This window comes from Microtus ochrogaster, unplaced genomic scaffold, assembly GCF_000317375.1.
Source record: "Microtus ochrogaster isolate Prairie Vole_2 unplaced genomic scaffold, MicOch1.0 UNK26, whole genome shotgun sequence".
Taxonomy (NCBI): Eukaryota; Metazoa; Chordata; class Mammalia; order Rodentia; family Cricetidae; genus Microtus; species Microtus ochrogaster.
The window spans coordinates 4955808-4967175 of NW_004949124.1; the positions used below are offsets into that span (position 1 = coordinate 4955808).

Consider the following 11368-nt stretch of genomic DNA (forward strand, 5'->3'; position numbering starts at 1 on the left):
TTTAATCCCAGCACTCGGGAGGCAGAGGCAGGTGGATCTCTGTGAGTTCGAGACCAGCCTGGTCTACAAGAGCTAGTGCCAGGACAGGCTCCAAAGCTACAGAGAAACCCTGTCTCGGAAAAAACTAAAAAAAAAAAATTTATTTCAGGAATCATTCATTCAGCATTTCCACATAATATCAATAATATTTTCCACTTAGCAAATTGACTACATATATACTTTTTTAAGAGGGAAGTTATTTGTAGCCTAGGCTCACTTTGAACTCAGTGACATCCTGTCCAGCCTTCTGAGTGCTGGGATTTCAGGCAGCTGGTTTGTTTCTTTCGGGGTTGGTTTCTTTGTTTTTTGTTTGCTTTGAGACGAAGGTGTCATATACTCCAGGATGGCTTTGAACTTCTGATCCTCTTGCCTACATCTTTCAGGTAGTGGGATCACAGCCATGTTTCACCGTGCCCAATTTATACAGTGCTAAGGACCAAATCTGGGCTTCATGCAAGCTAGGCAAGCACTGGACCAACTTGAGCCTCATCTCCAGCTTCTGCATGACTTTCTTAGGTCGTGATCCAGCATTTCCATGTCAACTTCAGCAGTGCTAAAACTGCAGTAGTAAAGACACGAGGTTAAGTTCTCATTATGACCATAGAACACACATTCGTTACATTAAGCTATGTCATCAATAATGATTTTTGCCAAAAGCAGGTTATTCCTCATCTTAAACTTCATTTTCTAGGAATGACTTCAGTTTTTCCTTCTTCCTTTCCTATGAACCAAAATCTTCATTTTCAATTCAAAATTTAGCAGTATATATGAACGCCTATTATGGTAAGCCTGGTTTGTAATGAGGTAATATCCTGGGATGTAGACTGTGCAGGACACGGCAGCACAAGTCTGTTATCCAAGCACTCTGAGACTCACACAGGAAGATTACAAGGAGCCCAAGGCCAGCCTAGACTACAGAGAGAAACCGTCTAAAAATAAGAATAAATATGGAGAAGTGGAACAATACGCTCCTTCAAATGAAGGGGCAAGAGTGTCAGACAAAGTGACGAGCGTTATTTTGGCATGTTAAATTTAAGGCATGATTGAGCTCGTCACATGTCTGTTTTGGACAGCTTTGGTCTCAGGCTTGTCCTTCAGCCACGAAAGTCCGTCTAGAAAGGCATAGTGCATTACGCTACAGTTCACTCCAGCAGAGGAGTGAGGTCATTGCGAGGGAAAAGACAGAGAGATGCAGTCTTTCAGCACGTGGACTGCATTTTTCCAAGACTGAGGTTGAGCCTGTGCAGAGCCATCCCCACTTTATTGAGTTTTCCTCGTAGCCAACAAACACATGTGGTAAGACGATAGGCTAGGGACCGGTCTGTGTGGAGAGGCAGTTTTAGGTCATGTCTATACACGATCTGCACAAGCAGCCTGCAGCACTGAAAAGTGCCTGCTCCAACTCATTCCTTTAGAGCTGTGCTGTCCAATGGAAATAAAATGCAAGCCACAGGCAGTTTTTAAATTGTCCAGGAACCGTGTTTTTTAAAAGAAAAAAGAGAAATAGGTAAATTTAATTTTGACAATATATGTTAACCCAATATATCCAAAATACTATCATTTCAACATGTAGTTGAATTTATTTTAAAATTAAAAACTTTTCAGCATGCTTTTACAAAATTAAATTAGTCAGAGAGATGGCTCAGCAGGTAAAGATGCCTGCTGCCAAGCCTGCCAACGTGAGTTGCATCCCTAGACCCATGTGGTAGAAGGAGAAAGGCAACTCCCACGGTTGTCCTGACCTCCACATGTGTTCTGTAGCACGCAATACCCCCAATACCCACACGTGCACACACACACACACTCACAAATAAATAAATAAATGTTTAAAAAGAGTGAGACATGTGACTCCTGTTCTTTGCACTAAACTTGAAGCCATTCTGTATTTTCTATCCAAAGTGCAGTTCAGTTCACACCAGCAATATTTCAAGTGTCAAAAAAAAAATATATTTCAAGTGTCAGTGGCACATGTACTGTTGTGAATCCAATGCTGGACAGCACACCTCTTAAGAGTTCATTTTTCAGGTGCTGGCGAGAGAGTTCAGTCACCACAGTACTTTAGAAGACCGGAGTTCAATTCCCAAAACTCATATTGAAGAAAAAGAAGAAGAATTTAAAAAAAACAAAAACCAAAACAAAATCTGGGCATGAGAGCACAGGATTGCAATCCCAGCTCTGATGCCTGGGGCTCACTTAGTCTACTTGACAAACTCCAGGCCAGTCAAAGACCCTGTCTCAAAAGATAAGATTTCTTTAAAGGGCAGCTCGTGAAGAACGACATTTGTTTCTCCTCTGCCCTCCTCACACACTCACGTGAGCGCACACACATATGCATGCACACACACACACACATACACACACACACACACATCATTTGTCTGCAGATAAGGAGCATCACACCCCCTCCTGTGTGGGTGTGTCTAAGGATTATAGAGAGTGGGTCCAGGTGCTAGGAGTGTATCAGGTCCTTGGTTGTGTTCGTCTTTGATCTCAACAGTACAGGCCAAATGAAGTTAGAGATTGCCTATCTCATATATTTTCTGTCTTTTAGATATAAAAAAAGTGTTCAGAGTAACAAGGTCACTTTTGGGAAAACACGGCACACACATGAACTGTTCATATACAGCAGAGCATTTGCTTAGAGCATTCTGCAGGGTTATTCCTACCTATATTCATCTCTATGGAACCCATCGTTTAGAATCCACAATCTTTACCATATGCATGTATTAGTCATTTCACATAAAAGAAATTATCAAAGTAGGTTACATATAATTTCTCAACTATTATTCTTTATATGTAAGAATATCAGTAAGGAAAAAGAGCTTAAGATTTTCTTCAAGGTGATCACTGGGCAGGAGAGACGGCTCAGCAGTCAGATCCCTGGAGACATGAGTTTCGTTCCTGAAACCACATGGTAGGAGGCAGGAACTGAATCCTATGACCTCCACATGCATGCCCATGGCATAATAAATAAATCCATGTAAAATGATTAAGTTCTCATAGTAAATCAGGTATAGTGGTTTGTACCCACAGTCCCACCTATGCGGGAAGGTGCGGCAGGAGCTCTTAAGCCCAGATGCTCAAGGCCATCCTGGAAAACATAGCTAGATCCTATCTCCTTTAAAAAGAAAAAAATAGAATATTATGAATCTCACAGAAATAGTGCCAAAAAATACATTTGGAACATAATAACTAAACCTGAATGTCCTGGAAATGTTAAGATTAACTCTTCTGACGCGTTCCGTATAATGCCTTCAGAGGACTGCTCTACAGTGTAGCATATCACTGCTTGGCTTGGCTTGCTTTGGTATAAATATGTAGAATTTCTTTATAGGCGAGAATATCATTGTCATAGTGGCTGGAGCGAATCTGCTTTTGAATACTGAAGACTTGCAGAAGGCAGCCAGTGTCATTAGCAGAGCCAGAGTGATGATCTGCCAACTCGAAATAAGCCCAGCAACTTCTCTGGAAGCTCTGACAATGGCCCACAGCAGTGGAGGTAATTCTACAGATTTGTCACTCTTTCTGTGAGAGCTTTTATCACTGTCTTAATTAAAGTTAACCTTTCAAGATGAGTAAAAGCATTGCTTTGTAGTAAAACATTCGTTCCTCCATCTGTGAGATTCACCAGCTTCTAGTTCTTGATAAGGCTAGAAAAACTCCCAAATAGAGTAAAAACAACATGAGTAGCATATCCGATATCCCTAAATATAAAATCTGGAGTCTACTTAGCAGAAACGACCTAAGGAGCACTGGAACCCCTGAAGACTGCAGCAAGGTAACAGCCAAGGTGGAAAGGTGTCTCCCTCCGCCTGCTGTCGCCGGTCACTGCCCGGTACTTCTGATGCACTGCTCCGGAAGTTAAAGATTCATTCTAGCCGGGCAGTGTGGCACATGCATTTAGTCCCAGCACTCGGGAGGAAAAGGCAGGCAGACCTCTGTGAGTCTGATCTACGGAGTAAGTTCCAGGACAGTCAGAGCTACATAGTGAGACCCTGTCTCAAAAAACAAGACAAACAAATTAAAAAAAAAAAAAAACCACTAAAACAAAGATCCATTATTTCTCCTTTTTCTAAAATTCTATTATCTTTTCAGTATACAATAGATTATTTGTATGTAATGGGTGCTGTGTTGCCAGGGTCTATTATCTGAATTTTGTTTTACTTCAACTTTGAACATGTTCAATCCGACCCAGCGCTGTATGCTGAGGCCCTCCTCGGCAGTTAGCAAGCCTGGGTTTCTCTCTTCTCCCGCTCTTCACCTCCCAACAAATACTGCATGAGCGTGTATTTTTAATCTAGGTAGTTTGTTTCTTTTTTTCCCTTCATGGCCTAGGAGAGAAAGTATCTCATTTGTACCCTTTGTCAGGTTTGGGGTCTTAGCAAGATTAGCTAATTTTTCGGGACGTGTTTGTAAAAGACAGATAGAAATGTGTCCTTTGGGCTTGGTCTATTAATAGAATGAAATAAGAGATGATGCCAGGCATGATGACATACTTGAAAGTCCCAATTTTTTTCTCTCCTACCCATTTTTCTCTCTGAATTGGAATTGGAATAGTTTAGTGTGGTGGACACACCTGGAATTCCAGCACTCAAGAGGTTGGGGCAGGAAGACCGTGCATTTAATTTAAGGTCAGCTTGGGCTACATGGGGAGCTGAAAGCCAGCCTGAGCCAGACCCTGAGCCTGAGTCTCAAAAATAATAAGATAATACCTTGATGTATCACCGTCTGCTCAAGACAAAAAGTAGCTGCTATTATGATAATGTTTGGTTTTGTGGCAATAGAGCTGGAGAGCAAGGAAAGAGATACCTTGATTGAGGGAGCCATTATGGGGCTAGCAAGAAACCTGGCTCTAGAGAAATTCCCAGGAATCCACAGGATGAACCCAGCTTAGACCCTAAGCAATAGTGGAGAGGGTGCCTGAACTGGCCTTACCCTGTAGTCAGAATGATGACTACCTTAAATGTCATCATAGAACTTCATCCAACAACTGATGGAAGCAGAGGCAGAGATCCACAGCGGAGCCCTGGGTTGAGCTCCCAAAGTCCAGTTGAAGAGAGGGAGGAGCGAGAATATGAGCAAAGGGGTCAAGACCCTGAAGGGGATACCCATTGAAACAGCTTACCTGAACTAATGGGAGCCCACTGACTCCAGCCTGACAGCAAGGGAGCCAGCATAGAACCAAACTAGGCCCTCTGAATGTGAGTGGCAATTGTATGGCTGGGGCAGACTGTGGGGCCACTGGCAGTGAGACTAGAATTTATCCCTACTACTTGTACTGGCTTTTTGGGACCCATTCTCTTTGGAGGATATCTTGCTCAGCCTAGATATAGTGGGGAGAGCCTTGGTCCTGCCTGAAAGCAATGTACTAGACTTTGGTGACTTCTTACCCTCTCTGAGGAGTGGATGGGGAGAGAGTGGGAAGAGAGGAGAGAGAGGGAACTGGTTGGTATGTAAAATGAGAAAAAGATAGTTTTTTAATAAAAAAATTTAAATTAAAAAAGAAGAGTAAAGGGAGGCAGAGGCAGGCGGATCTCTGTGAGTTCGATACCAGCCTTGTTTACAGAGCTAGTTCCAGGACAGGCTCCAAAGCCACAGAGAAACCCTGTCTCGAAAAAACAAAAACAAAAAAAAAAAAAAAAAAAAAAAAAAGAAGAGTAAAGTAGAGAGAAAATGGCAATGACTTTCCCTAATAAAACTTCCCAGCATGATGTGAAATAAAGATGAAGACAATAGCATAGTATGTACAGGCGGTAGGAATCAGGCACTTGGCCATAGGGAGCAGAGCGTGTGTGTATGGGGTATGTGTATGTGTGTGTGTGTGTGTTGTGTGTGTGTACATTGTGTGCATGATTTCTCCTAAAGCATTTCATGTTCTGTATGACAATAAGTGGGATATAAGTCACTGAGGACTGGCTAGATGGTTTAATGGGTATAGACACTGGCCACTAAGCATGACAGCGTGAGATTAATCCCTGGGAACTACATGGCGGAAGGAAAAGCCAGCTCCTGCAAGCTCTCCTCTGAGCTCCACCTGTATACCATGGCGTGTGCACACACCCCTCCCCCACAATAAATCAGTCAATCCAGTTCCTTCTTTAAAGGAAACTCAATCTCTGAGATGATTTTTGTGGAGAATTTTAAAGTGTTTATACTGATTTAACAAATTTTCCTCTTGGCAAAACAATATACTGTGGCAAATTCTCACTGACATTTACTGTATTTTTAATGGACTCAAAGCTGTCAGAAAGAATTCGAAGCCAAAATTCATTTGGTTCCATCTTCTCAGAGTGTCACAGATGAGTCCAATGCTTGTGGCGAGCAGTCTCCGGAGCTGGAGGTAGCCAAGCTGTAGACTGCTTCCTAGCACGCGCAAATCGCTCTTGGATCCCCGAGCGTGGCAGTGCACACCTGTCATTCCAGAACCTGGGAGGTGGTGACAAGAGGATCAGGAGTTCCAGGGCAGGTCAGTGAGATGGGTCACTTAGGGCCCTATCTCGTGACCTGAGTTCTGTCTCCAGGACCCACACAGTGGAAGCAAATATACCCCACAGTCGTCCTCCGACCTCCACATGTGCTCTGGTGTAAGAGTGTGCATGTGTGTCCATGAGTGCACACAATAAAGGAATAAATGTGACTTTTTTAAGTCAGGTCATCCACATAGCAAGTTAAGGATCAGCTTGAGCTAACGTGAGACCCCATCTCAAATACAAAGCCCAAATGTGCCTTGTACTCATTCTAAGCAGGTAAAGTGGACACTGTGAGCCACTCTGTTCGCCTGCCTGATGTTTTCACGGGAAGAAAGCACCGTGTGACTCTATGTACCCGAATTCCAGCCTCGCTACTCTTGTACTTTAGAGCCACTGTTAATAAAATAAGGGTTCCCTGAAAACAAGCACTTCCATACCTGAACAGTCCACCTATGTGGCTAACAATAGAGGCCGTATATACCCGGTGGTAGGATGATTGACATCCCGGGGGCGGAGCTGGATCAGGATGGCATGAGGATGGACTGCATGGCTCAGAATGGTGTGAAACTTATGAACTGTAATGTCTGAGTTTTTCCATTTAATATTTTTGGCCTTGTTGATGTTGCCCATGTATAACTGAATCCGTGTAGAGTCAAAGCACGATAAAGGCAGCTACTCCATAATAAGACTAGAAGAGCTAGTAGCTTGAGCTTACATGTAGTTTACAGTTTGTAAGTTATAAAGCTCTTTTTAATAATTTGATTCTAGGAAACCCTACAAGCTGAGCATGCTGGTGCATGCTTAGAATGCTCACATCTGGGAGACTGAGCCAAGAGAATCAAAATTTCAACGTTATCTTCAGCTACCTAGTTCTCTCAGATGAAGAGTGAAGGAGCTGGGACTCAGGAGGATAATACTTAGCTCAGTCAAGCTCCCGCTTCTTTTTTTAATAACTTGTTTATTTTCATTTTATTTGCATCAGTCTTTTGCCTGCAAATATGTGTGGGGATGTCAGACCTGGAGTCAGACAGTTGTGAGCTCCACGTGGGTGCTGGGATTGAACCCGGGTCCTCTGGAAGAGCAATCAATGCTCTTAACCACTGAGCCATCTCTCCAGCCCCTACCTCCCACTTCTATTTTTTGTGCACTTTTTTTTTATTGTTTTTACTGAGCTAAACGTTTTTCTTCCTTCTTCCCCCTTCCTCCTCCTCCCCTTCTATCTCTCCCATGACCCCATGTTCCCAATTTACTCAGGAGATTTTGTCTTTTTCTCCTTCCTATGCAGATCCATGTATGTCTCTCTTAGGGTTCTCTTCGTTGTCTAGGTTCTCTGGGGTAGTGGACTGTAGGTTGGTTTTTCTTTATGTCTGAAAGCCACTTATGAGTGAGTACATATTATATTTGTCTTTCTGGGTCTGGGTTACCTCACTCTCAATATGGTTTTTTCTAGATCCATCCATTTGCCTGCAGGTTTCAAGACGTCATTATATTTTACTGTTTAGTACCCCATTATGTAAATGTACCACATTTTCTTTATTCATTCTTCAGACGAGGGGCATCTACAACCTCCCACTTCTAATGAGAAGGGACAACAGGATTTCAGGTTCCACAAAAAAAAAAAAAAAAGCAGCTGTCCCCTAGACCCTACTTTAGAAACTGCCACGTGGTCCTGGTGTTGAGGAGCTCAGCCCTTGAGAAGAGCATCTACAGAGCAGTAAAGTCCACGCATTGTAATAGTGGCCGCATGCCCCCTGGAGCACACCCACTCACCTCTGCCTAGCGCTCCTCCAGGCAGGCAGCTTTCTCTAGACCAGTCAGCTGCCCTTATTTGGTAGGTACCAGCCAGGTGCAGCTTAGATTCTGCACTGTGAGCTGGGGGTGGGGCGGGTGAGAGAGAGTGAGTGTGCGAATTTGTGGGTATGTTTAGAGAGAGTGAGTGTGCGAATTTGTGGGGGTGTTAGTGCATCTTCAGCTCCAGTGAGACAAGAATGTAAAGATGAAAAGAGAACACTAGTTTCAGGATCATGAAGAATGGTATTGACTTCCCAATGAATCACTTAGCAAATAGGGAGCCTCAGTTGAAAGTCAGCTGCTTGCTCCGCCAGTCGTGTGTCACCACCACACACACACACACACACACACACACACACACACACACACACACACACACACACACCACCCGCCAGTGTCTCTGCTGTTCAAACGCTGAACACTCTCCTGATCATGGCTATCACCACGGACTGGTCACAGAGCCCAACAGGCAGCACTAGTGACCAGTTCCCACGAGGCAATGGGGTGCTTCTTTGTCATCTGAATTCATTATTACCCCTTACAAGTAGCAAATTTGAATTCTACACATTATATAACAAGATGACCTACAGTTGTTAAAATGCCTAGAGAAAGTCCTGTGTTGACCACACTGTCTCAAAACTGGGTTTTACCCAGATGAAAGAATTGCTTTTAGACACAGCACTAACAATGTCGAGACAAAGAAGCAACAAAATCAGCTCACCCCGGGTCACAGTGCCGGTAGGCGGGCCTGCTGGAGAGCTGATACTGGGGCTGCCGGTGGCGAAACTGTTCGTGTTGGGTCTGGTCTTTATATCCATTTCAAAGCAAATGAGACGTTACAGGGACAATTATAAATAATTGAGATTGTAAGATCGCCAAGATTAAATCCTAGGTATGATACAAAGTGTCTTTTAATGCCACTTTAGCCCTTTTCCATTTGGCAAACTGAAGCTCTTGGCTGGCCATGCAGACTTTTGCAATAACATTGTCCCACATGTGGGCTAAACTTGGAGCTATTTTACAGCTCAAGTCCCCAAAAGAGAGCTCCAGTGAAGGGACAGCCAAGCCAGTGTTGGGGTTCCACTCTCCTCACAGTTTCTTTGCTTGGGTTAACTTTAGTTCCCTGTTCCCCTGAATCTCAGGGCATTGTTTGTTTGTTTGTTTGTTTGTTTGTTTGTTGAGACAGGGTTTCTCTGTAGCTTTGGAGCCTGTCCTGAAACTCACTCTTTAGACCAGGCTGGCCTCAAACTCAGAGATCCGCCTGCCTCTGCCTCCCCATTGCTGGGATTAAAGGCGTGCGCCACCACCGCCCAGCACCAGAACAAAATTTTTAAACATATGTAAAATTCTTATAAATGAGAACCCTAAATTTTTCCTCTTTATCAATGCTAATTTCTGATTCCTGATGTTTGTATACTTTTTCTGGTCAGCTCTCCTGAATTCTGATTTTTTGTTTTTTTTTCTGAGACAGGGTTTCTCTGTGCAGCTCTGGCTGTCCTGGAACTCACTCTGTAGACCAGACGGACCTGGAACTCACAGAGATCCACTTGCCTCTGCCTCCCCATTGCTGGGATTAAAGGCGTGTGCCACCACCTGGCTCTCAGGGCATTCTTAGCTGGCCATCCACTCTTCCCTGGCAGTGTTAAGATCTTCTGCCCCATTTCCCAGCTTGCCAGCTGTTTCTCTAGGCTCACCACCTCCTCGTCAGCATTACCGCGTCAGCCGCTGGTGTGTGGTTAAGATAGCCAGAGGAACGGGTGATAATTACTGCTGTGTCCTGTCACCCTCTCTGCAGCTCCAAGTTGTTCTCTGGTTTTGCCCCGTCCCAGAGTGACATCATCTTTTCCATCTTGGGTGTGATAAATTTGTACTTCTCTCTGATTACCTGTGTCTACTAGTTCCTCATGTTCCTTCATCCTGGTAAAAGGTTTCTTTTTATTTATAGCAGGAGAAGCCGAAAGAGTGATTTCCTAGCAGCATCTTCGCTTGTGCCCTAAGCTTAGGTCCTCTAAACCACACATCAGACACTAACCATGCTTACATACCCAGGAGCAGTTGGAAAGAATGCTCTTCCCCAGGGAAAGACAGGCAAATAAGATTTGCTTGATTTTATGCAATATTTATGGTAATTAATTTAAAGAGTCCCTCATTCCAGTCATCGATGCTTAAAACGCAATGTAATTTTCTTTAACATTTATTTTCATTATAGAAAATTCCAAGTATAATAAGACAGAGAGAATAGCCTAGAAAGCCCATATAGTGGCATCATTTAGCTTCCACAATTGTTGAGACCTTGTTGATGGCATGTCATTTGTACCCCAACTTGTTTTCCACTGTCCCTCACTACTAAACTGTCATTTCGTCACTGGTAGAAGACAGGATGCATGTTCAGAGAATGAGGTCTTTCCCTGAAGTATAACACAGAATCTGCAGTCAGACTTCTTCCCAGCAGTCTTTGCAGCATGGTTTAGTGAACAACCCTCAGACTCTTCCTCTTCTGTACGAGCATATGCACATGTAGCTTTGCTTGTTTCATCTTGGAAGGAATGCCACAAGACTGACTTCTTTTTGGTTATAAAGTATAGAAATATTTCTCTGACAAAGCAAAGATGACACCATTCATTTTAGCAGCTTTAGAGTATGTTGACTGAGTTTTCTGTCCTGCCCGGTTCCCACAGTCATTAAGTCTCAAAGAAATCACACAGAGGTCTACATTAGTTATAAACTGATTGGCCCACTAGCTCAGGCTTCTTATTAACTTTTATAACATATATTAGCCCATTATTCTTGTTTATGCTAGCCACATGGCTCGATACCTTATTCGGCGAGGCAGTCACTCAGGCTTCTTCTGTGGCTGGGTCAGCACTGCAGATGGAACTTCCTTATTCTTCCCAGAATTCTCCTGTTCTCATTGACCCGCCTCTACTTCCTGTCTGGTTGGCCCACCTATACTTCCTGCCTGGCTACTGACCAACCAGTGTTTATTTAAAATATAATTGACAGAATACAGACTATTGCCCCACTCCAAGAGTATTTATCAGGTGGACCAAGGACTAAAGAGGACCAGG

The 11368-nt window shown here is 43.5% G+C and overlaps 1 protein-coding gene across 2 annotated transcripts in view; it reads left to right on the forward strand.

Annotated features, from left to right (window-relative positions):
• The window catches only part of Rbks (ribokinase), an 84189-nt gene that overhangs the window by 35335 nt on the left and 37486 nt on the right, over positions 1-11368 (forward strand). For both annotated transcript variants that reach the window (XM_005367964.3, XM_026789695.1), the window contains exon 5: positions 3374-3538. In XM_005367964.3, the coding sequence (XP_005368021.1) occupies positions 3374-3538 (165 nt within the window). The remainder of the gene's footprint in view (positions 1-3373; positions 3539-11368) is intronic.